At 36.7% G+C, this 27757-nt stretch overlaps 1 protein-coding gene and 1 long non-coding RNA gene across 2 annotated transcripts in view; one reads left to right on the top strand and one right to left on the bottom strand.

Moving 5' to 3' along the window:
* Positions 1-27757, bottom strand: part of LOC139744019 (gamma-aminobutyric acid type B receptor subunit 2-like) — a 77966-nt gene that overhangs the window by 14511 nt on the left and 35698 nt on the right. The window contains exons 2-6 of the mRNA XM_071654483.1: positions 11809-11946; positions 8442-8612; positions 3870-3971; positions 2353-2418; positions 1309-1512 (exon numbers count right to left, since the gene is read on the bottom strand). Coding sequence (XP_071510584.1) covers positions 1309-1512; positions 2353-2418; positions 3870-3971; positions 8442-8612; positions 11809-11946 — 681 coding nt within the window. The remainder of the gene's footprint in view (positions 1-1308; positions 1513-2352; positions 2419-3869; positions 3972-8441; positions 8613-11808; positions 11947-27757) is intronic.
* LOC139744021 (uncharacterized) lies at positions 21451-27521 on the top strand. Its single transcript, XR_011711797.1, has 3 exons — positions 21451-21957; positions 24162-24247; positions 27357-27521. It is a non-coding gene; the product is annotated as an uncharacterized lncRNA (long non-coding RNA).

The raw sequence follows: 27757 nt of genomic DNA, 5'->3' as shown, positions 1-27757 counted from the left end.
TCAAAGCTCCCATGTAGTGCTATCATATAAAGCAAACAGAATCAAAATCGGGTTAGAAATGGCGAAGGAGTAGCATTTTGAACATTTTGATCACACACGGACGCACACACGGACGGACGGACACACGGACGGACACACACACGTACGGAGCCCGTTTCATAGTCCCCTGCTCGAACTCGTTCGGCGGGGACAAATTACAGACACGACAAGGAATATGCAATGATGTCATCGCTTGTTTCCACACCAGGGCAAAGTGCCCTCATCTTATCAGATATTCAGTCACGATCCGTATCACTGACTTCAATGTCATACATCCCTGGATGCCATTTATCAAAAATACATCAAACTAATTGTTATGGCTCCCAAATGACAATAACAACATGATTATAACGAAAGAAGGATTAACTGAGTCAGAAGTTTGATGCACTATCCAGTCACTCAGAAATACAATTATTCTATTTGAGAATAGCGAAATGAAAATGTGACAATAACAGTCAACCGCTGCACAGACATTACAGTAATCGAACGAATCAACCTCGTGAAAACACAAGATTTGGTACCCAGCAGTCATCTACAGGTAGCAAGTGACATTTTTTTTTTTTTTTGCTTTCATTTTAATGTTGTGATCAGAAGGAAAGATGGCAATTATTTGATCATTTAAATCAGCATACGCATGACTATTCTTGCAAATGAGAGCTTACTAACGGGTATGTATATGTATATGTATATGCATATGTATATGTATATGTATATGTATATGTATATGTATATGTATATGTATATGTATATGTATATGTATATGTATATGTATATGTATATGTATATGTATATGTATATGTAAAATTATGTATATATATATTTTTTTCTTTTTCTTTTTTACAGGGCTCGACTTTGGACTATTTCTCTGGAGGCCCTTTCTGGCAACTATCAACTTTAATTATGAATAGTAGTGGCCCCAAATAAAAGGAAACATTACAATCCATTTTTAATCTTGTGTGCCCGATCACAATCGGGCCACCAAAAGATAGCCTTCTGGACATTGAGTGCGCAGCACAACATCACTTTTAATGGCACTACATTGACGGCAGCCTGTGACCACTAAAATTGATGTCGGGCCTCCAACTTTCCAAAAAAAAAAAGATTATCTTTTTGGATTGTTATGTTTATTTTTATTTCGAACCACCAAAGTTTCATATTTAAATATTTTAGCAGGCCGTAAGAGAAATATATATATATATCCGAATGAGAGAGAGAGAAAAAAAAACCAGGTTTCATGGATGAGAAAAGAAAAGAGTTCCGTCTTCTCACCAAGCCAGAGATAGTGAGATCGTGGTCATTGCCGAGATTGATGCCTTCTACGGAGATGTATGTAACGTTCTCCACAGCCTCCTTCATTCTCTCCGGGGTGCATCGGGTATCCAAAGTGTCATCCCGCTGCAGGTACCATCCGTCCGTGTACCAGCCGATCATGAACCACACGTGGTCCCTTCCCGTCATGCCTTGCAGCCAAGCCTGATATAACACGTCAGTTACGAGATTTACGTCACAATCATGCTCTTGATATGGTTTTTGTCTACTTATAGCTTTTGTTGTTGTCGTCGTCGTATGGACCTTCAAATCCTTTTGATGTTCATGAATCGCTTTTTGTTTCTTTCTTTACAATATTATTAAGTCATCTTATAGGGTATCTGCAGCCGTAAAGATTCCCTCCAAATTTTATTTCATATTGATTTATTTATTATCAACTGCCTAAACTATTTCCCTTGTGTTCAGCACCTACGTTGTGTTTTTGTTTAGTTGTCTTTCTGTTTGGTTTTATTGTGTTTGTCGTGTTCGTTTGTTGTTATTTTTTACCGTTGCAGTTTTTTTCTTCAGATTTATAGGTGTTACGCTCATTCAAGATGGATTAGTCTTCGAATCATCATTAGCTATATTGCACTTTCAAGCCCAAAATTGCTCTCCTCTTTGCCGCATGTGAAGTTGTACGAACGCAGAGTATAAAAGCACCATACGAGCCCAGCAAATAATCAATATTCTACGGATATCATTTTCGGCGAGTGTGATGTACTTCTATAGGTGACTGATATCGAATGGAATTGATATCATTAACAGTAATTTCCAGAGAGAAAGAGAAAGGGAAAGGGAGAAATGAAAAACAACAACAACTTTGCAACATCGTAGGCAGTTCAATAATAAATTACCAATTCCATGCATCCCGTATATAATTTGATAATTGATGTAGGCGATGCAGCCATTACAGCGCTAGGGTAGCATACTGTAGCGCTTTACATCACATACAAAAACAATGAACGGCTGACTGAAGCTAACTAATTACAATACACCTGTACTTGCCTCGCAAAGTAAGCGTCTGGCGGGGCTTTCATACATGTTTGCGATGATAATTTTTGTATCCTGCAACTGTGTTTGGCAAAATGAAAAATTGGGCACAACAAAGAAAGAGATAGAACATTAATATATGATTATCAGACATTCAATTGATATGTGATGTATATAGAATAGCACACCAAAATTGTCATCCATTGAGTCCTGAGTATCGTTGAAGGAAGATACATTACACTCCCATTAGTTTGTTTCCATACTGCTTGGTAATTCTTTAGATAATTATGAAACCCTATTGCCATTAGCCCACCTCATTTAGAAGCCCTTTTAATGTCTATTAAGGAAAAGATCAACATGGATGTTTTGTGACCCAGTGGAATTAGCCATTCTCAGTATATAGGGGCTTCTAATTCCTACAAATTTCATCTAAATGGATGAATTTGAGATGACAATATAGCATGAGCATAGCAACATTTTAACCCAAACTTTAGGATGAAATGTATACTGCGCGATCAATATTCTGTAGCAAAATAAAGTCCTTGGCCTCAAAGATATGTTGTTTAACTCCTAATTACTTTTACATGAAGTATCTAAACACAACAGTGACAAAAAAAAGACTCTCATTTGATCAAAACAAGGCAACTTTTTAACAAAAAAGTTTAAGCCAAAAAAAGGGTGTTTTTTTTTTTGCACTCAGTGGGGTCAAATGGATTCTATCTGTTTTGAATTCTGTAGAATCGTCTATACGTAATGACTAACTTCTGTGTAGGAATGAGCATGATGGTGGTATATTGAGTCATGCATGAATGAGCATTTATAAAATGGTCACATTTCAAACGTCAAAAGAGTCATTTTGGAGAGTCTTCGAAACATTCTGTATCTCGTGAGTGTTTAAGTGCTGTTGTTGTTTTATCAGCCATCGTTTTGACCCCCTCACAACTATCCTGACACTTTTTAGTCATTTTCAGGTATTTACTTCCTTTAGTGTAAGGTGAGAACAATCTTAGAGGAATAGGCTGTGCTCAACCATTATGAAAAACTGCAACATCCATTTAGTTTATTGAAAGAATTGACATCACATATTGTATACCAACCTGTAACAGCACAGATCATCAAAAGTTACTTTTGTGACTTTTGAAAAGCGACTATTTTGTCTTTTATATGTGTATAAACATGCATAACGCGGCAGATTCAATGATTTTACAGAAGTCAGTCAATAAATGTAGAAATATTCATGGCAAATTATTTTGCTCAAAACCTTTAAAAATTTGGTCTATTTTTATCAAGGGGGGGGGGGGGAGTTACTTTTTTGTTGTGTATACAACGCCCGGGTGGAGTTTGCGTGAATTCGCGTAACTTAAGATTGCGTAGAGCACACATACCTCTCTTAGTATCTTTACTATAAAAAAATATGAAACAGATTACGGCTATCATGTTCTAATTCTTCCTTTCGTCACAATAGACTGATTAATTTATCTCTTTTAATATTTTTTCTTTTTGCTATGTGATACTATGATTCATAGTTATACCTTCAAATTGGCAACTTGGTTTCGCGGACTTTCCGAGAAACTCTCCGAGGCGATGATTGTAATATTGGCTTCCTTCAGCAGAGTCAGAATATGGTCAATGGCCTGCGTGTACGTAAGAGATTGAATGCATGATGTTATTAGTCATTCATAGTATGCATGCATTTGCGCCCGAGGGAACAGGCTTAACAAAAGTACTTTACCCCCATTTTTCTACAGTAATCTTTACTGCGGGAGAACATCCCCAATCCGTGCTTCTCTCCCTCGAGGGAAGGTAATACTCTCATTTCATTTTGTATATTTTACGTATATGTATATATATATAATGTATGTGTGTGTGCGTGTGCGAGTGTGCGTGTGCGTGTGTGTGTTTGTTAAGTAATTCGTAGTGAACGTGTTGGTACAGTGATATAAAAAATAGAACAGAACACAGGAAATGAATTATGTTGTCAATATCAAAAGTTTATTTGAAGAACACACACATTTTGGACTGCCTTCCCTTTGCCAAGTGATTTTGATTCTGAGAGAACGATAACAGTTAACAATACTACAACCGCAACACAAAGGATGCGCTGGGATGGTACTGCAGTTCTCTCAGATTCAAAATCACTTGACAAAGGGCAGGGAGCCAGAAAATTGTGTGTTCTTGAAATAAACTGTTGGTATTGACAGCATGACACATTTCTTGAGTTCTGTTCTTTCGTATATATATATATATATATATATATATACGTTGTATATATATATATATATATATATATATATATATATATATATATGTATACATATATATATATATATATATATATATATATATATGTATATGTATAATTATGTCATGAATTTGATTCTAAAGGAATGCATGTGAGAAGACTACTGGAGACTTGATTGTCAAGTTTAAAAACCTTACAAAGAGGAAAAACTCCAACCACGTGAAGGAAACGGCTCAGGTGTATAATCAAGTGTGTATAGCGTGATGAATAATTATTGTATATTGTGAGATAGAATAAAAATACAAATCACAGAATGCGGCAGGGGTGGTCTCGTTGGCACCGCTGTACATTAACCATTAATCCCGAATGATCAGATTATTTTTTACAACTACGTCCTTTGAAAGTAGTTTGCATATCAATAGTTTACTCATTTCTGGCTGTTGCGTGTACTTTATGAACTTACAGAAACGAAGAAATGAGAGTATACAATTGTGAAATTAATTTCTCACTTTCCCAAAGGAAGAAAAATGTACTGTATACCATTAAGTGCTTCAGCACCGTTGTTGACAATTTCCTTTTTTTCCTCGTTGCGAGCTTATCGTAACCACAAGCCCATGCCATTAGATTCTGAACCACGTGATCATGTCACGTGACTCATCAATTTGCTCAGACAACTGGTAAAGTTCACTGACTCCTAAGAGGCAGGTGTCAATGCCACAACACAGAACTTCTTCTTTTTTTTTTTGTACTAACAAAACAGTAATGTCTACAAGACATATATAATTATGTATGTAATATTACAATATGCACAGATTCTGAGAAACATCCTCACGATAGCTGGTCATTGATGGACCCGGAAAAGCAAGGGAGCAAGGAAACTACCCCACCCCCACCACCCCCCCCCCCCCCCAAAAAAAAAGGGGGGGAGGAGGATGAGGATGAAGAATGAGTTGAAGAAGGGAAATGTAAGTTTGTAGGGGGTAGGTAAAGTGACAATACTTTCGTGATTGCCCTGCCAAGTTGCAATTGTCAAGATAGTTGAGTTTTCTTCTCTTTTTTTTTGACTATCGGACGTTGATTTGTAGTGTAGGTTATTTCATTGTTTGTATTTTGTTTTGATATTTTGCTCATACAACTGGTGAAGTTCACTGACTCCGAAGAGACAGGTGTTAATGTCACAACACAGAACTTCTTCTTCTTCTTTTTTGTACTAACAAAACAGTAATGTCTACAAGACATTCCTTTAAGAGAAAGAAGCATAGTAGTAGTATTAGGAAACCATGGATTTCATTTGTACTATTGTCCCTTATTAATTAAAAACACAGATTATTAAAGAAAAGTATTAAAGATGATAATGAGAATGTAAATAGGAAGTATAGAGAAGTGAGATATAAGGTAACTATTTTGTTGAGAAATGCCAAGAAAAAAAATTATCATGATAGACTTCACAAATATTCAAATGATTTAAGAAAAACATGGTCCGTCATAAATGGATTGTTAGGGAAGAAAAGGTCAAGTTATCCTTCATATGTATTACATAATGGTCGGCAAATAACACATGAAAGAGAAATTGCAAATTGTTTTAATGATTATTTTGTTAATATAGGAAATATTGTAAATGAAGATGAATATGGTTATCTTTCAGATCCATTGACTTTTGTTTCTCATCAGTCAAACAATTGTTTTTTTCTTTTTTCCTGTCAAAGATCATGAGATATATGATACAGTTAAAGAGATGAAAAATTCTGCAAGCACCGGAATCGATAATTCATCGATAATTTTGATTAATCAAGTTATATTTTTATTGTTGAAGCCTTTAACTCATATATTTAATATGTCATTAGTAACAGGAATTGTTCCAGTGAAATTGAATGTTGCTAAAGTTATTCCAGTATTTAAGAAAGAAGATAAGCATTTTGTTAGAAATTATCGACCAATATCAATATTACCATGTTTTTCAAAAATCCTTAAAAAGATTGTATATAACCGTTTGCATGTATTTTTGTCATACAACAATATTTCATGTAATTTTCAATATGGATTTCGTTCTAATTTTTCAACTGAAATGGCTCATGTAGATCTGCAAGATAGTATTCTTACTGCGTTAAATGATAATTTGCATGTTATTGGAGTTTTCTTGATTTGTCTAAAGCTTTTGATCTGATAAATCATGAACTTAATATTGATTAAAAAGCTTGATTGTTATGGTATTAGAGGTCATCCATTAAAGTGGTTTAGAAGTTATTTGAACAATCGGACACAAGTTACATTATATAAAGATACTTTATCGGATACATGTGATATTTTACGTGGAGTCCCCAAGGGTTCCATTTTAGGTCCATTGTTATTTTTGATATTTATTAATGATATGTGTAATACTTCACGTGTGGTTAAATTTGTTTTATATGCTGATGATTCTTCTTTATTGATTTCTCATTCTGACTTGAATGTGGTGATAAATCATTTGAATTATGATGTAAAAATGAATGATGTAAAATTATTTCGAGTGGAATATACACAATTTTTAGGGGTTTATATTGATTGTAATTTGAACTGGAAAAAAACATATAACAATAATGAATAAAAGAATTTCGAGAAATATTGGAGTAATAAATAGGTTAAAAGGTATTTTACCAGCAAAGGTTTTGATTTTGTTATATAACAGTTTGATCTTATCTCATTTGAATTATTGTAATGCTGTATGGGCGAATACTTCTCAATCAAATTTACATGACACTTTTATCCTTCAAAAAAGAACAATTCGACTCTGTACAAACTCCCATTATAAAGCACCGTCAATGCCTCTGTTTCTGAAAATGAATATTATGAATATATATCAATTGAATAAGTTTAATATTCTTATGTATATGTTCAAGTATAGAATGAATTTGTTACCTGAGATGATTTCTGGTATGTTTAGATCTAATTATCAAATTCATAGTTATAATACTCGCATTAGTAATAAATATCATTTATTTAAGGTAGATAAGATGTATGTAATGCACGCACTTAGACACACTGGACCCTCATTGTGGAATTCTTTACCAGATACAGTTATAAATTCTCCAACTACAGATATTTTAAAGAAAAATCTGAAAAGACACTTGTTAGAAAGTTAGAGTTGTTATTATGAAATACACTATGATTATAGATAATTTTATGGTTTTTGTTTTCTAGGGGTGATATGACTAAACACTATAATTTCATTAATGATAACATATTTTTTGTGTATGTTTGTCTGTTTGTTTGTTTGTTTGTTTTTTTGTGATATTTTCACCTGTCCTATATCTTGATCGTAATGCAATATTATTTCCTATTATTCTGTTCTGTTGGGAACTACCCTGACAAGACTCCGGTCTTTTGTAGCTTCCATGTTTCATTTATAGTTGTTATTATGTTACGTATGCATGTTCGTGTACTCGTTTCCTGTCCTCAGTTTGTCATTGTACAAATTATATATTTTTTTAAATGAAACAGAATAAAGTTCAAGTTCAAGTTCAAGTTCAAGATATTCATGACATTTCAATCTGTATATGTGTGAGCGAGGCCCCTTGGTAGAACAGTAAATAACCAATTGAAAGGGGTACTGCTAAGAAAACATTGAAGTAAGTAAGTAAATAAATGAGAAGGTGAAAAAATGAAACAATATGATGACGAATGATTGTCGATGGTGACGACGAATGAAGAAGTTGAGGAAAATGATGAGGACAATGGTGATAACAATACTTATGACTGTAATGATAGTGATTATATACTTATCAAAAGTCGTGAGAATGACATCGAAGGAGATAATAACGTTTAAGTAGTGATGGTGATGGTATATGCGCAGGAGAGCAAATTCCTTAATTCAGATCAAACTTACCAGGGAGAAGAGTTCATGGTTTTCGTGGATGGTCGCCACCCGGCTCCAGCCGTAGCGCTGGAGGAGACGAAGTCTCGGGGCGTTGAGGATCTTGTCGTCAGACGTCAGTCGGAAGAAGTACGGGTACTTGCTCCGGTCGGAGAGCTCTGGAGAGGCAGCCGAGTAAGACACCTATGGCACAATTTTAGCGCGAAAAAGAATAACATCATTATGAATCTGGCGGAGAAATTCGTTTCGTGGGAAAATCTATACATCTTGGGAGCATTTTCCTCAATCTTACAGTGTGTCCTGCTAGTGCGTGAAATTATTTTGCATTAGATCAGTACCTACAATATGTATTTTCTGTTGTTATATATTTGGCTAATGGATGTCTGTCAATATAGTGAGATATCTTTTGTAAACACCGAAAAAAAAAAACAGATCTCGCAGAATTAAATATTGGCCCAAAGTTCTAAATGCTGACAGTCACATTTGCACGTTTACTCACCTACAGGTAAACACGAAGATGCAATCATGTATAGTTTTGAAATGCTCATTGTATGTACTAGTATTTGTTGCATTTAACCCCATGTCACTGGGTGACGCATTATTTTGTGTGTGCACAGTCAGCATCTATTATACTTTTGTTCGTGATTGTGTTAAATCCCAACCTCATTAACGTATGAAATCTTAAGATGGAAGAAAGCTAGAAAAGAAAAAAACAAGAAAAGAGAGGATAGAGACATAATGAATCATCGTCGCCGTAGGCTGGTGTTGTCACGGTTATGATCTGTCTTTTTATCTCATATCTCTTCTTTCTTATCACTTCTCCCTTATCTCTTCATCTTTCTATTGAACAGGAGCATTCCCCATCCCGTAGTCGCTGAGAAATTTTGTTATATTCTTACAAATCGATTGTCCGTTAACTGTATCTATTTATGCTCGTTTAAGTTCTTTTTTTGTGCACACTTTGTAATGTATTTTGACGCAAGACTCCCTTGTAAAGCAGGCCTTTGTTGCTGTAAGTGGACCAAACCTGCTTTTAAAGAAGGTGGAATGAATATGTCAGCAGATATTCCATTGATTGTACGCGGAAATGAGTGCAGACATTTAATTTGGAATATGAATGCGGTATATTCCTGATATAATGTTGCTCTCGATAAACCATGCAGCCGTATAAGGAAATAATATTAATATAAACATGTATCACGATTCAATAATCAAAGACAAAAAGTAGCAAACAAAATGAAGGACAGGAATGTGTGTGGGCCATATTAAATTCTTTTGAGACAATCCTTTGTTCGTATCATGACATGCAGAGATGTCTCGTTTGATGGGGGCGGGAAAATTTCCCGGCAATTAATTGTCTTTGCAATTTGAAGCAAACAATACCATTCAATCAGCTTTGATTGCAAGCTTTAACGCATGCATGCTTTTCTCTGTGAATAGGGCGTTATTAGTATATCATATGATCCTTGTACCTCACATGCGATCCTACGCCATCAAGTGCAACGTTAAAAATCTATAATTCCTCAAAGCATTGAGTCGTGTTTTCCGTCAATGATGATTCACGAATGGCAGCAGCAGTAGAAGTATAGTAGTTGTTTAGTTGTACACTCTACGGAAATTTGGTTTGCACCTTTACGGGTGCAACTTGGCACCTTATATGCCAGTGTCACAATGGGAGCATATTTGAAGGTGCAACTTTGTACCTTTCTGATCTGAAAGGTGCAAAGTTGCACCCGTAAGGTGCCCCCAGTGTCACATTGGTTTGCAGCTCTAAAAGGGGAAACTCGAACCTATTTCTCTTAGCGAGTAATAGTAGCAGTAATAGTACTAGTACTAGTAGAAATAGTAGACGTAGTAACCTGTAGGGGTGCACGTCAAGAGACCGACACCCACGAGTCATACAGCTTACGAGTCATACAGCCCATGAGTTGGACGCCAAGCTAATAAGACCCACGGAGACCGACCCATTAACCCCCGTGTTGCATCTGTCGAACTCGTGGGCAGTTTTTACCCAGTGTCGAACTTATGGGCAGTATGACTCGTGAGCTGTATGACTCATGGACCAATGGACATGTTTCAATGTCGAACTCGCGGGCTGTATGACTCGTGGGTGTCGGTCTAGTGGGATGACCCTAGTAGTACTGATAGTATAGTTCTTCTTCTTCTTCTTCTTCTTCTTCTTCTTCTTCTTCTTCTTCTTCTTCTTTTCTTCTTCTTCTTCGTCTTCGTCTTCTGGTTTTTGGAGACATCGCAATCCGTGACGCGTAGAAAGCTCTGTGCTGCAGTTTGGTGTTGCGTTGCTAGACGGAAGGCATGGTTGCGCGGGCAAGCACACTCAAAACTCAGTGGTTCATAATGCATCCTCTTTGCGCCCCCACTACAGGCACACATACCCACACCCACACACACTCACTATTAAGGCTTACTCACTCATACACAAGGATTTGTGGGAAAGAAAGATGCATTAAGGTATCGATGCAGAAGGCAAAGGAATTAAGGTTACATACCCTAACGTGTGAAAATGGAAAATAAAAGGGATGCAAGGACGGCTGGAGGTTTCCATTGTTCGTACAAAACACAGGCACTGTATGCAATTAATGAACAGTGGTAGACATAACATAACACTATGTGTATGTAATTGTGACTATCAAAAGAGCCAGAGGGACGTTGCGGATTTGTTCACTTTATACCTGTACTTGCCAAGCATTCGACTTAAAAACGGGTCTTCTTCAGAGTTTAAAATACAAAATAATAAAAATCAATCATTTATTGGAACAAAATAGTGAGACGAAAAAGCAATTTGGATCACATAAACCCAAATAATATGACAGTACGGTATTAGCAATAAAGCTGTCTATTAACTTTCAGCTGAATTTAAGTGAAATGTTAACATTTTGATATAGATCTAAGCATATTCATTAACTGATATCAAACGCTTTTGTACATACCTTTACTGAGCCAGAGCGAGAGAAGAAAAACTTGTTATATTTATATGTGTTCATTTCTGGTATCTCTTGACCGAGGAAGATAGGAAGTACCTTCAAGGAAGGCACGATCTTTTTGATCAATATGTCTTCCTTGTGTCCACCCGACACGGGCGCAAAGACAATGACAATCACTAATTATGGCGACCGAGCAAAAGAAGCGTGTAGGTCTACGTCAAAAACCATAAACTGTCCTTGCACCCAGTACGGGCGCAAACCAAGAAGAGCATGTTCTACTCAGAAAGGAGGCAGCTTTGCAAATCTTTATCTTTAAGGGGCTGGGAGAAGGGGCAAGTATCTTACGATACCCCTCGGTTCCGCTACAATTGAGTACTTGGGTGTGGGCGGAGTGTCTGTAATGATAAGGCAATGTTGAGGGTAAAAGGCATCCTTACTGTGACTAGGTTCCAATGGTAGGCGGTGGCGGCTACAGCCTGCGCCGCTGTGGAGCACGCTGGACCAATGATGATTATCTTCTGCGGAGTGTGGAACAGGTGGTTGAAAAGGACACGGGTACCAAGACCAGCTTCACACTATAGAACAAGAGACAAAACAACTAATGTTAGTTTCTTTTTCCTCTAATCTTTACACAGATTATAATCAAATTTCGTCACACACCCCTGATCAAATAAAAAAAATTTCTGTATGTTGATGTTGAAATGTTTATCTTAGAACACCAAGGAGAACACATATCTCTCAATTACACGATTATCCCACTAATAAATATATATACACAAATTCAATCATTCAAAAATATCTCGAGCTTCTGTTAGTGTTAGCTCACTGTACTGTGTGAAATAAAATTTTGAAACAGTTATATTATAATATGATATTACCTCATATTGATTACGATTGTATCATTTTGTATCATTTGGGGCACTTGTTCCAAAACTTTGATGTTAAGGCTTCAGAGAAGTTAGAATAAGTTCGCCCAATAAGTGCTAAACGCTGATTTGGACACATCAAAAGATGTCTTGATGCTCCTCACTAAATGGAAGACGGTTAAACAAAGAATTAAGTATCAGTACTGTGTTGCGATTTTCAAAACCAGGAATGTGCTTGCACCGTCATATCGGGACTACATTGTTTCCAATCGCCACGTGCAATATATATAACTCCAGATACGCGATATGAATAATCTATTTTATACTTCAAAAATACAATTTGATTTTAAGAAACGATCTTTTTCATATTTCGCATGCTCGCTTTTAAACAAACTGCCAGTAAATATTCAATATTCACAGACAAATTCGTAGACTCAATATTCAATTCATGTTTTTTAATGATAGTAACTTCTATTGTTTCTTTTTATCTTGTACTGTGTCTCGCTTTGTCATATTTTTACACTTACTTTTTACACAAACACTATTAGCTTTACATTAAGGAAGAAATGTTTATTGTGTTGTGTTGTGTTTCGTGTTTGGTATGCAGTTTTATTGAAACGTGGCTCTTTGTATTTTTTTGGTTAATTTGTTCGTTTTTGTTTATCATACTCAGGATTTTAAAGCTAATTATTTGCAATATTTTTACCCCGATTATGTGAGTGTTTTTTTTTTTTTAATATAGTGGTCTTATATGCTTACAACATTTTAAGGATTAACTGGGTTGTTTGTTTGTTTTTTTTTTTTCTGGTTGCTGCAATATTTTATGTTTCAACGCTCTCTCTCTCTCTCTCTCTCTCTCTCTCTTTATCTCTCTCTCTCTTATCTCTCTCTCTCTTTATCTCTCTCTCTCTCTCTCTCTCTCTCTCTCTTAGTGTTTTATATGGCGTTCATTGTTCTTGTTTTTACTTCTGAAACCTATTATTGTGCGATGTATTTTAACGTCACAGGGCTTTATTGTAAAGCAGGCCCCTCAGTCCTGAATCAGACTACCCTGTGAATTTAAAGAAGACCGAATAAATGACCAAATAAATAAACAAGTAAATGAATAAATAAACAGATAAATGAATAAATAAATAAATGAATAAATAAATAAATAAATAAATAAAAACAAACACACAAACAAACATATGAATAAATTTTGGGGTCCGTCTTTTCTCATTCATTTTCGAAACTTCATTTTCATTTTTCATAGAAAAATTGCATTTTCTACCTTTTTGATCAACCTTTCGAGAATAATATTATATGTATAAAAAAAGCTGGTAGGCCTCTACATTTATGTTTTAAAAGGGAAAAGGGGAAAAGCAAAAAGAAATAAAGTATATTCCAAATTATGTACATTCGCCGTAAATATGTGACATTTGACGTATCAAGACGAAAAAGCAACGACACAACCGTCACGCACGTTTGTGCGTGTATACGGAACTAAATAGACCAACCAACCTACCAACAAAATATTATATAAACACATATACGCACCAAGACAATAACAACATGCTGTGAGTAACTCCATAATTGTGTGTGTAGGTTCAGAGCCCTGGTTACATAGTGAAGGACTGTTGACATTTTGGCGCACAAAATTCCCTCAAACTATACGAATGCAGGCGAGAAGAATATTGAGAACTCTTTAACGTTTATCACTCTACCCCACTCCTCCGTTTCCTGACAAAGATGTATCTATACAAGTATGTTCTATAACATGAGCTAAAAATCCTTGCACCGCCATTAGTTTTCTAGAGAGAAAGAGAAAAAAAGAAGCAAACTTCGGCCCTCATATCACGTTAGCTCGTACATTCCAGTAGGCAGGTATGATACATAATTGAGTGTAGAAGCATAAAATAAGATATTTCAGGCTCAAACTTCCGCTTCTCGATAGACTGCCCTCATTGTGATGGTGATAATACCTTTAGCACCACTTGGTATATACTGGAGGGAACCTGGTGTATCAGGCCTTCACGCAGGTAGCTTTTAATGCATCATCTTATTAGGATTCTAATTCAATTTACATGCCGTGGCATATAACTGTTGCGATGCAGGCAGCATAAAGCAGAGTAGAATTGTTATTGCCACCACCGCCTCAGTCAGTTGGTGGCATTTCAGCGCTTCCATCCGTTAATGGCGCGTTTGCAACGTGATCGTCATTAACGACTCCAACCTGCTCATTGATTATTCTCGGGTGAAAATTAGCGGCGACGGATGAGATGCGACTTTTGAACAGGATGAACGCGTTCGGACGAGTCCCGCTAGATACATGGAGCGCGAGGACGCCAATGAGTCGGTAGCAATTAATCTGCTCTCTACCCAAAGTAACAACAGACTATACTAATATAGCAAGCGAAATTAAACACTATTTACGCGTGAAATGCTTGGCGATACGATTTAGGGAAGTTTTTGGATCCTTTATCCCATCCTCAATGAACTGCAGAAAATTGGAAGAGGAGTGCTTTAATCTTGTTTCAGAGAATGTCAACTGAGTCGAAAATCCGAAGTCCCACGTAAACCCCATGATTCCTTTCCGTATTGGTTATTCCGCGAGAAATAAGGAAGTGTAAATTCAATAGAATAATTCAAATTGGCGTGCAGTCCTCAGGAACTGCATTTATCGTTCAATTTGCTTTACAAAAACACTGTCATGCTATGATGAACAATATCCTACCCTTCGCTTCTTTTCGATAGTATTGAAGGATGCGTTAACTAGATTACGTCTAAGTTACATAAATGCCGTCACTTCTTTGGCAACAGCTTTATAAAGTGCCGATGTAGTGCGTATAACATCTCTTTTGGTGTGAGAGTAGACACATTTACTTCATCAGCGTTTGATAGGAACTGATGTGCGAGTTATTCAAAGTATTGTTAACAATATGTCGATTCGGGCTTCATAATCTCGTACGCATTTAGCATCCGCTGATGGTTACATGGAATACATTTTATCTTTCTGATGAGTAACTCCAGAACCCATTATTTTGTGCAAACCATACTGCCGGCAAAAAAAAAAAAAAAAAAAAAAGTATCGATTTTTTCCCTCGCTCTAGGAAACCTTAACTCCACTAAGATCTTTATCGTGAAATCATACCATGACTAAGCAAGTTTAAATAGACACTAATATTTTACACGTTCTACTTTTCCTCGCATTTTAGTTACTATATCCCAGAAAGAAAGAAAAAAAGGAAGAAAAAAGACGGAATAGCCGATGTCAACTCAAAATAATGGAAGCTATGCAGACATGTATAGATATCACAAATAGATTTGTTTTCGAGTTAATGAGACAGCGTCAAAATAATGACCTTGTATAGTATTTGAGAGAACATTGATGTCAAATATTTTTTGCTCTCATCATCTGGCCTGGCTGTTCAAATGAGATTTGTCCATCAATATTACAAGAAGCATTATTGCAACAACAACGACACAAAAAGACATCAAATGGCCATAACATGTTTCTTGAATTCCAAAGTGAACTGATTTCCATTCCATTTTGTTTTGTAGAAGCCTACATAAAATTCCGTCGAATGAGATCGCTTACCATACAAATACGTGACTTGAACTTAAGTGAATTTTGTTTCATTTCCATCAACAAAATACTTTTTTTTTTCCAGGCATACATAACAAAATGATATGCGAAAGACAAATGAATTATAAAATGAAATGAAATGAGGTGGCTATTTGATCGAGCAGTTTTTCTCTATCCTCCGATTATTCAATCAAGAGAAGGGAAAATATCTAAATTAGCGCAAGATAACTCCTTCCCCGTGGAGTCTCTCTGCTAATCGAACCAATATTGAGGTTGGTCGTTATAATGTGCACTGAATAATGCCGTATCCTCCAACTCAGTTAAATCCGTGGGATTTCCCAGATTCAGATGTGCCATGCATTGAGCGTCATTACCATTAAACATGGACGGTGGCGAATAAAGTCATTTGGGTATGCCTTATTTTATCCTGACGGGTACAGACAGGGACTAAAAGGCAATAACTGCCACCTGATTGAATGTATGTTATTAGAGGCACTTATTGTCATATTCATTGCGACTTAGGTTTCTGTTGACGATTCTATATGCTTAGTTTAAACCAACCTTCGTCAATGCACAACTTATATACCACATTGCATTAGAGCAATCAGTTTGCTCATCCCATTTCATGTCATTCCAACTTTACATTTTATCTCAACAGCGAAGAACTATTGCAGTCCCACCTGTAAATGAATATGTAAACAGAGGGTATGCAAAGAAGTGCCCAATGTTGTGCAATGAAGCTGTATTTGTGTGCTTGAAACTTTTATTGTAAGGGGAATTTTAGTTGATGTTCGCGATGGGAGGGGTGTAGGGGGCTCTCTTCATCTAAGAGATAAGGTGTGATAACCTTAACAGGAAAGGTTATTAAAGATCCTAGGAATAGACATAATTACAGACTAATTACTTTATTGAATGGAAACTATATATTTTTTCTAAACTTTTAGCAAATAGAATGAAAGATAAATAATTAACTCAGATCAAGTGGGGTAAAAGGAAAAACCGGAATATTAGCGAAGCCATTCGAATGATAGACGATTATCATGGTATTTCCTGTTTAAGCAAAGATATAAATATTATCATTATCATTATTATTATCACCATTCTTATATAGCGCGTAATACCTTTGGCAAGGTCTCTATGCGCTTTAGAGGGGAAACAAAGAGATAAACAGAAAAAGATATTACAGAAACAATAAAATGCTGCATAAATCATTATCTACAATCACTGTGTTACTTTCTGAGCAGATACGTTTTTAAATGCGTTTTGAACTTATTGATGGAACTCGCATGTTTTATATCGCTTGGGATGTTGTTCCACAGTTCTGGGGGGGGGGGGGCATGCCTGAAACTACGTTTGCCATAGTAGTATAATTGAAATGGAGGGTATCACATATAGATCCTCCCGTGATGACCTAAAAACTCTCATAGGCTCATATTTTACAAGGAGCTCTGAAAGGTAAGAAGGAGCAATTTTGTGGAAACAGTGATAAACAAGCAGTAAGATCTTAATAGTTTATTGATAGTTGTAGATTTAAAGAAAAATCCATTTCTCCTCAGTTCCTTTTTACAGCATTGGGACCATTGTTTCATGCTTTCGTATAGACTAATGTCACGATACTATAGGTTTTCCCATCCATTTTCGCACTTTTGTCATTCAATTTCAAAGATTTATTATTCAATTTCGTCCCGAGAAGCACGTGGAACTCAAATCCTAACTTCAATTTCGTCAATTGTCATTGTAATTCGTTTTTCGTCAAACATATTCGAAGACATAGCATTCAGAATCATCAATTGTCATTCAAATTCGTCCCTCCCGCTGACGGATTGCAGAATGTGAAGATCAAATTCGTCTTTGTTCGCACAATTTCATGAATTTTTCATTAAAATTAGTCAGATATTGTCGATTCTTTATTTTGATGGTTAACTAACTTTAAGCCGACATATTTTTACTTTCTCTCGTAAACTGTATCGTTACACATTATTTCCTAACCATTTACTTTAACAATACACACGAAAAACAAGACTGCCAACGAAAATGATTGAAGGATAAACGACAGTCAAAAGTCATAACCCAGGACGGTATGTCAGTGTCACATTTTGAACTTTAACTCGTAATGTTCAGGTTTTCGCATCATAATGCATGAAGCAAAGTTTAAATTTTGTACCCTGGAAAGCAGTAAACACAATTATGTTAATTTAAATTTCTTAATGGAGTTGTATAGAGTAAGGAACATTTTTTTCAGTTTGACTTTGTGACGAATAATGCATGTTTTTCTTGTAAGCAAGGGATAGAAACACATTTGCATTTATTCTGAGATTGTGTAAAAGTGAAAGTATTATGGCAGTAAGATATAGATAAGTCAAAATTATTTGAATTGGAAGATATAGATTGGGAAGACAGCTCAAGCGTATTTCTCTCATATCCCAACACTTTGGTTGGAAACCTTAAATCTAGAACTTCAAAAGTTAATTCATTGAACAAGTTCAAACAGAAACCTTTTCAAAAACAAGTGTATGTTTTCCAGTAATTCTTTAAATAATCTTCTTAATAATATAGGCCTAGTATTAGATGACATAGTAATAGATGTAGCCACATTAACCAAATTCTTAGGTCTGACAATCGACAAACTTTCGTGCATGGAAGCCACATATTGATGGTGTTACAGTATCTCGAAATATTGGTGTCATCAACGAAGTTAAGTTTTGTTTTCCCACCCCCGCTCTTTTAATGCTATACTGTTATACTCAACTTTGATTCTGCCTTATCTTAATAACGGTATCATAGCTTGGGGAAACATTCATTCAATCTATCTTGATAGACTGTATTATACGTCTCCAAGAAATAAAAAGTCCTTCAAATAATTTGAAATGTATCTTGGAGATCTCGTACTGGCGTTTTATTTTCCGAAAATAAGTTTTTAAAGAAAACTTATCTTCATTATTATGATTATCATCTTGGTCAACTTATTATATAAACTCAGCAGTAACTTAACACCTCCCACCTTCACGGGTGCATCTTGAAAATAACTCCTTTCACAGATACCCAACCCATCACTCTAATCAGGGGCGGATCCAGGAATTCCGCGTAAAGGGGAGGCTCCTTTACAAAATTAAAAGGGAGACACACGTCCTCCCCCCTCATTTTTCTTTTTATTTCTTTTGTTTTAACAAAAATAGAGAGAGAGAGGCGCCCCCCTCTGGATCCGCCACGGCTAATGAATTTCATTTGCCTTTAACTAGGACTATTTTTACTCAATTTATACGTTTACATTTGTTGGACCAAAATTTAGGAATAGCCACTGTTGTAGCTCTAAAGTGGTCCAAGGTTCAAACTCTTTCAAAATTGATTCAAAGTATAATATTTTCTTTTGTAGATATCAACAAACATGCATCTGATCTTTATTTTTGAATAAATTGTTTTATACATTCAAATTATTTTTAAAATGTGCTGATTTGTCAATGGTTGCAAAAGAACTTTTAACTGCAATTCTTAAACATTAAGCTTAGATAGCTCAGTAGCTTCTTATTCATCCTTCACTTTTTGTCTTCTCCATCAACCTTTTTTATTTTACACCGTGTTATCAGCTTTTCTTCGTCTCTTTCTCTTATCCTCTTCTTCCCCTTCTTTCCTAATTTCTTTTCTGCATGACAGCGACTTAGTGTTGAAATTTGTCCGGGTGTTTCTTTAGGGCTGGTTCCTAGGTTTGTATTCTTAGTTTATGTCATTTGGTTTTGCGACCCCGCTTTTCATTCATATAAATAGCAGGTCAATTACGTTACGTAATTGTTTTTTTTTTCTTCGAATAGACGCTACAGTCATTCCTCCCAATCTCCAGCATATTCATATTTTCAAATAGTTTTTGTAGTTCTTTTTTTTACTTTCCTTGCAAATGGCAATTTCACTTATTATACTCTGTAATGTCACATTATTATCATGCACTTCTGTTTAAAAAAAATGTATTTTGACAAGTTAGACGTTTAGTTGGAGATGGAAAAAAATGAATAGATGAATGAATGAATTAATGAAGACTAATATTCACGTTGGTATACCAGGATGAAATCATATATTCATGGTTAAGCAAACTTTATACTTGTAAAGGGGAAGCTCTTCCGTCACTCATTGGACAAAACACTTTTTAAACATACATAGGGAAGAGGAAAAGAAATACAATGTAGTTCTCGAAGATAGTAAGCTAAGATTACATTCGCAAAATTTGGAAAGTGTTAAGATCGCTTGATATTTTCTTCTTTTTATCCCCACTCCCATCTCACCCTTCTCCTTTTTAATGTATTACAGTTGGAGAAATGTAAGTAAGACTGAACAAAGAATTTTGATTTTTGGAAGAAAAAGAGAGCGGTGGCCCTGGCATTTACTTAAGAATTAATCCTTAATTCATCAGAAGTATGTGAATTATATAGTGTTAAAATAATTGATGATTGCGCTTAAATTTGTGTGTTACATTGGTGTATGAGTCACATTTAAGGCGGAATGTGTACAAATATCCATACCCAAGCGAACGTGTGTGTTACAGTAACATGTGTGTGTGTGTGTGTGTGCGCGCGCGCGCGTGTGTGTGTGTGTGTGTTACATTAACGTGTGTGTTACATTAATAAAGGCGGAATGTGATGTACAAATATTCATCCCAAAGCGAACCAGGATACCCTTGCTTCGGTTGCTCAGTAATCATTTTAATGTAATCGTTTATTATGACAACAGTATCCATGTTGTCATTCTTGCTTTTCACAATAGTGATCAAGTCTGTGGTAAGGAGGTAATGCTCATTGTATCTTTCTGGATTCAAGTAGATTCTGTTGCCTACCTACTTTGTCTAGAAAATATCAAAATAAAACCAAAACTTTTTTCCCCCAATTGGGTTTCCTGAGAGAAAAATGTAGCTCTTATGAATTCTAATATGATACTTTTAGAGTTCCGTTTCCTCTTTTTTCATACAACAGCAAGATTAGTCTCATTTGTTTTTAATGGATATGCACGTAATGACTATACGTATATGTAATGTGATAGCTATCATTTCGTAAATATTGTCACTCTCGCTCTAGGCACTATGTGAACATAATCATTATTGTCATTATTGATTGCGTCCTCGTAGTTGTTACAAAGGTTAACTTGGACTAACGAACCATCATATAACCACCAAAAATACCCAGACTCTCAAACAAGGTGTTTGGTCGATGTCGGTCATCTTGTCGAACTCTTTAATTACATATTCCTCCGCGGAACAATAAAGTGCCCAGAAATGATAGTACAATGCACATGTATCTATAACATAGTATAAAGAAAATAACAAACAAATGGCTTTATGAGCATTTCATTGTCATACTATATACATCATTTATGCAAAATCAAAATCATCTAACTGGAGGAAACACTGGTCAGTTGTGAAGTGGATACTGTCGGAAGGGTCATTATCGAAATTCTCTACCTGCTACCTTCTGTCTTGCACCAACAGCCAACAGCGTCAATCAATATTGCACTGATGATTACAACCCATGAAAAGGCAAGGCCTTTGCAAGACAAAGAGTATTGGTTTTCAATTAACGTCTATTAAGGTTGGGTCACAGAGAACGCACTCCTGTAGTTAGCGATATTTACCGGAAGGGAAAAAAGTGTCGAGGCCTGATGTGTGTGTGTGTGTGTGTGTGTGTGTGTGTGTGTGCACTTGTGCACCCATTACAACCGATGACATGCATATAGATACACACCTTCAAACTGGTGACACACAGACAACTGGTGACGTCATCGGTTGTAACTGAGCATAAATTTACGAAGAGGAACCCCCTATGGAGTCAATTTTCAAATCATACTGTTTTCTGAGCATAGTCATCAATTGGATAGGAACAAGCAAATACCCCGACAGAGGAGAAAAATTGAACAGCGCCATCTCTCACTTACACCCGGGTATTCCCCATAAATTTTCCGTCGGAGATGTCACCAGTTATGTGGAGCTCTACCTACGCGTACGCGTACGCCGCGTGACGTCATCTCGCAAATATCGCTGGGCGACCCGGCGATCGCTAGTCTTAGCTAACATGACGAAGAAAATTGACTGCTGGGGAGGTGTGAAGCTAGCTAGACGTAGACGTCTCTCTCAACTCGCACGAGACATTGTTCATCTGCTGTGTCTTCGGAAGGAAAAGGTAAGTTAGTGATGACTACTGGATAGGCCTAAATTTTATTTTTTTTAAGGTAAGATATACTCGTGAAATAGGCAACACCACTGCGTGTCCGTATTGTAGCAACGACGGCAAATCTTCAGTCCCATACATAACAAATTGTAGTAGGCCTCTGTGACCACTCCTCAATGGCCTACCTGGCCTCTTCTTGCACGCCGCCTCTCAGCTCACCGCACCAAAAATGTGCAAATCACCAGACACCAGATCACGTAGAAATGCTGCCGTATACTGGTTCTACAGAAGAAAGTGCCTAGCGTAGAGCAGGCTAGAATTCTGACGCATTTTGCAGTGATATGAACGAAGTGTTCTGTTCTGCTATCATGCACAAATTTTTATGAATGAAATAATAACAATAATGATAATACCGTAGTCAGCCATTAACCATTTTCTTCCCCTTCTTCATGCTATCCTTTTCTAGTTCTAGTTCCATCATCTGTTTCACCATTAATTCTCCTTTGTTCCCTTCCTCCTCTACCAGTTACATCATTGTCATGCTTTTCATGTTCTGTTACCTTAGACAGTCTTCAATTTCTCCCCTGTTCATTCCGACCATCTGTCTTTTCAGCAGCTTTCTTTGCACTCGGGTGCTACAGCTACTAATCCTCCTTCCTGTTCTGGTTTGTTATGGGTATAGTGTACTATTCATTCTCCTTTTTATCCTTCTCCTTATCTTCTTCCACTAGCAAAGTACCACACTCCACAGCTGTTTATAAGTAGGCATAATGGCTTTGAAATGTAAGAGTGCACGAGTGGTTACAATGACAAGAAGATTGCAAAAAGCAAGTGTGTGTGTATTTATACTTGTGATCTGTTAAATAATGATAATAATAATAATAATAATACATAACGTTTATAAAGCACTTAATATCATATTTCTAAGCGTTGGGGAAAAAATAATGATAGAGAACGAGTGATGCCATTCTAATACATAGAAACTTCATGTACATGTTTGTATGTCTAAGCATAATATGCATACATGTAACTTTGAATTGTAAGAGTGGTGACATTGCATAATTATGCACAACATGTGATTTAATACAGTATGTACCAGTAGGAAGTGGAGAAACTGAGTACAAATACATGTACTATCTAGCCTAACCAAACCGCTGTGCTTCGCACAGCAGTCTGACATATAGTGTTTATTAATGTTGTAAACGATCGTCGCTTTTGACGGCAAAATCACATAAAATGTCTTTTATTTTGTTTGATTTTAACAGTAAGATAATTTTTACCACTCACCTACATCATATTTTGCTGATGATTGAGTTGAATTTGGTGTTTTGTTGGTATCCAGACCTTATTGTTGAATTTTTCGGAGTAGATTGTGCGATGATTCACAAAATCAACGAACTACCACGAACTCTCAACCGGAAGCACCGTGGTAACATTTTACGTACGCCCTTGCGTTTTGTGTGTTACGTAAAGCTTGTTGTCTGCTACGTACATGTATTTCAGCGTGTGCTGCTCTCATGATCTGACCTTTGCTGCATCCCTTCGCTCCGACAAGGTCATCACTTCCGCCTCGACTAGGTCATATGAACTTTTCTGACTCGCTACGTTGTAGTATACGAGAGTGATTGCCATTCAAATAACACGCAGAAGATGAGTGCAGCAATACGGATGCTTACAGACCTGATTTTAATCACAGATTTCGGTGGGTTTTTGACGTAATAAAAAAAAAACGCATACTGATTATTGAATGACTGTCATAAACTATGGGGATTCCTTATCTAAATATTTCAGTTTTCTACAATGAATAAAGATATTCATAAAGGAAACGTACACCCACCGCTGAAAATGACAACATCTACAAGAGGGTAGACGTGCGGTTGCGTGTAGTTAGTACTATACCCTATGTAATAATATACTTACTGTTCAAGTAAATGTCAAATCTTTTTGTATTGTGTATACACTCCTCAAAGAAGTAAGCTCTCTCCCCCCAGCCTTTATTTATGATATATCTCTACAAATATCAAATGGTGATTTTTAGCTAGCAATAGCAAAAGGTAATACATGCTCAATTTTCTTGTCGGTCCAGTGGGTACTGACATTGTTTGTTTTGTTGTTGTTGTTTTGCGTAGGCTTAAGCATTGCACATTATGCTAGCTCTCAAAACCAATGATGACCTGTCGAAACTTTGTCATATAATTTATCCAATTGTCGTACAGCCCATGGATACTGTCACAGAAGAGAGGGACAGGCATCTTCACACATAGACATTGATGACGAGGCACCTGATTAGACGAAAGACACAGTAAGCAATCAGTATTTCTTCTAGATAAGTCAAATTGTATTAGTTTTGTGATTTCATACAATATGTAGGAAGTGGAGAAAGTGAGTACAAATACATATGTTCTATACCCTATGTAATAACATACTGTTTACGTAATATGAAATCTTTCTGTACTCTCCTCTCAGCACCTTTATGAGCCCATCTATGAAGGTGTTGTATAGAAGGGGGGAGAGGATTCCTCCTTGTCGAACTCCTTTCTGGAGTGGGAAAGTGGAGCTGACTTCACCTTTCCACAGGACCCGACTAGCTGCTCCTTTGTACATTTCGGCAAGAGTGCGTTGGACTTCAGATGGGATTGGTGTGGTGGAGAGCTTCTGGAATAAGCCAGAATGCCATACACAGTCAAAGGCTTTGGCTGCATCTAGGAGGGCTAGGTATGTTGGTTTTTTTCGGACAGAGTTGAGTTCTAGGATCAGCTGAAGGGTGATTGATGTAAGCACACAGGATCTGGTCGCTTGGAATCCAAACTGGAGTTCGTCTGGGATACTGACTCCTGTTAAAGAGTCTTCTATCTTCGGCTTCAGAGTTGTTTCCAGAAGCTTAGACAGTGTTGGGGTCAGCGAGATTCCTCTGTAGCTGGATGGGTCATTAGCGATGGAAGGAAGAGAATAAATCCTTTTGACTTCGAAGCAAATATCCTCGACCATACGCTGATGGGGCAAACGTGGAGGAGTATTCGGTCGGTCAGCGTTGAGGGATCGAGTCTACATTAACCTCCAACTCCGCGTGAGAAAGCAAAGAGAGAGATGATAACATAACGTCGCGACGGCAGAACTAGACGGTTGTCGATCCTGCGATGCAAAATGGTGGGATCATGAAGCCGGTAGTGACAAACGTTCCTGACGAAGACAGCAAGACGAATCTTATCGTCAACTACTTGCCACAGAACATGGCCCAGGATGAGATGAAGTCTCTGTTTGGGAAGTTTGGGGAGATTGAATCCTGCAAACTTGTGCGCGACAAGCTGACAAACCAGTCTTCAGTCCCATACATAACAAATTGTAGTAGGTGACCACTCCTCAATGGCCTACCTGGCCTCTTCTTGCACGCCGCCTCTCAGCTCACCGCACCAAAAATGTGCAAATCACCAGACACCAGATCACGTAGAGATGCTGCCGTATACTGGTTCTACAGAAGAAAGTGCCTAGCGTAGAGCAGGCTAGAATTCTGACGCATTTTGCAGTGATATGAACAAAGTGTTCTGTTCTGCTATCATGCACAAATTTTTATGAATGAAATAATAACAATAATGATAATACGGTAGTCAGCCATTAACCATTTTCTTCCCCTTCTTCATGCTATCCTTTTCTAGTTCTAGTTCCATCATCTGTTTCACCATTAATTCTCCTTTGTTCCCTTCCTCCTCTAACAGTTACATCATTGTCATGCTTTTCATGTTCTGTTACCTTAGTCTTCAATTTCTCTCCTGTTCATTCCGACCATCTGTCTTTTCAGCAGCTTTCTTTGCACTCGGGTGCTACAGCTACTAATCCTCCTTCCTGTTCTGGTTTGTTATGGGTATAGTGTACTATTCATTCTCCTTTTTATCCTTCTCCTTATCTTCTTCCACTAGCAAAGTACCACACTCCACAGCTGTTTATAAGTAGGCATAATGGCTTTGAAATGTAAGAGTGCACGAGTGGTTACAATGACAAGAAGATTGCAAAAAGCAAGTGTGTGTGTATTTATACTTGTGATCTGTTAAATAATGATAATAATAATAATAATAATAATACATAACGTTTATAAAGCACTTAATATCATATTTCTAAGCGTTGGGGAAAAAACAATGATAGAGAACGAGTGATGCCATTCTAATACATAGAAACTTCATGTACATGTTTGTATGTCTAAGCATAATATGCATGTACATGTAACTTTAAATTGTATTTAGAGTGGTGACATTGCATAATTATGCACAACATGTGATTTAATACAGTATGTACCAGTAGGAAGTGGAGAAACTGAGTACAAATACATGTACTATCTAGCCTAACCAAACCGCTGTGCTTCGCACAGCAGTCTGACATATAGTGTTTATTAATGTTGTAAACGATCGTCGCTTTTGACGGCAAAATCACATAAAATGTCTTTTATTTTGTTTGATTTTAACAGTAAGATAATTTTTACCACTCACCTACATCATATTTTGCTGATGATTGAGTTGAATTTGGTGTTTTGTTGGTATCCAGACCTTATTGTTGAATTTTTCGGAGTAGATTGTGCGATGATTCACAAAATCAACGAACTACCACGAACTCTCAACCGGAAGCACCGTGGTAACATTTTACGTACGCCCTTGCGTTTTGTGTGTTACGTAAAGCTTGTTGTCTGCTACGTACATGTATTTCAGCGTGCGCTGCTCTCATGATCTGACCTTTGCTGCATCCCTTCGCTCCGACAAGGTCATCACTTCCGCCTCGACTAGGTCATATGAACTTTTCTGACTCGCTACGTTGTAGTATACGAGAGTGATTGCCATTCAAATAACACGCAGAAGATGAGGAGTGCAGCAATACGGATGCTTACAGACCTGATTTTAATCACGGATTTCGGTGGGTTTTTGACGTAGTAAAAAAAAAAACGCATACTGATTATTGAATGACTATCATAAACTATGGGGATTCCTTATCTAAATATTTCAGTTTTCTACAATGAATAAAGATATTCATAAAGGAAACGTACACCCACCGCTGAAAATGACAACATCTACAAGAGGGTAGACGTGCGGTTGCGTGTAGTTAGTACTATACCCTATGTAATAATATACTTCCTGTTCAAGTAAATGTCAAATCTTTTTGTATTGTGTATACACTCCTCAAAGAAGTAAGTTCTCTCCCCCCAGCCTTTATTTATGATATATCTCTACAAATATCAAATGGTGATTTTTAGCTAGCAATAGCAAAAGGTAATACATGCTCAATTTTCTTGTCGGTCCAGTGGGTACTGACATTGTTTGTTTTGTTGTTGTTGTTTTGCGTAGGCTTAAGCATTGCACATTATGCTAGCTCTCAAAACCAATGATGACCTGTCGAAACTTTGTCATATAATTTATCCAATTGTCGTACAGCCCATGGATACTGTCACAGAAGAGAGGGACAGGCATCTTCACACATAGACATTGATGACGAGGCACCTGATTAGACGAAAGACACAGTAAGCAATCAGTATTCCTTCTAGATAAGTCAAATTGTATTAGTTTTGTGATTTCATACAATATGTAGGAAGTGGAGAAAGTGAGTACAAATACATATGTTCTATACCCTATGTAATAACATACTGTTTACATAATATGAAATCTTTCTGTACTCTCCTCAAAGAAGTAAGTTCCCCCTAGCCTTTATTCATTATCTCTAAAAATATTTCAGTGATTTTTATCTAGCAAAATGTAATAGATGCGCAGTTTTCTTTTGCGCACTCTCAATGGTAAATGGTTGCCATGGAATACACCCTTGTAACTTTTTCGTCAAG

Source organism: Diadema antillarum, unplaced genomic scaffold, assembly GCF_040938485.1.
Source record: "Diadema antillarum isolate AM-2024a unplaced genomic scaffold, OU_Dant_1.0 seq00001129_RagTag, whole genome shotgun sequence".
In the NCBI taxonomy this organism is placed as follows: domain Eukaryota; kingdom Metazoa; phylum Echinodermata; class Echinoidea; order Diadematoida; family Diadematidae; genus Diadema; species Diadema antillarum.
This window is presented reverse-complemented; position numbering and strand designations above follow the sequence as displayed.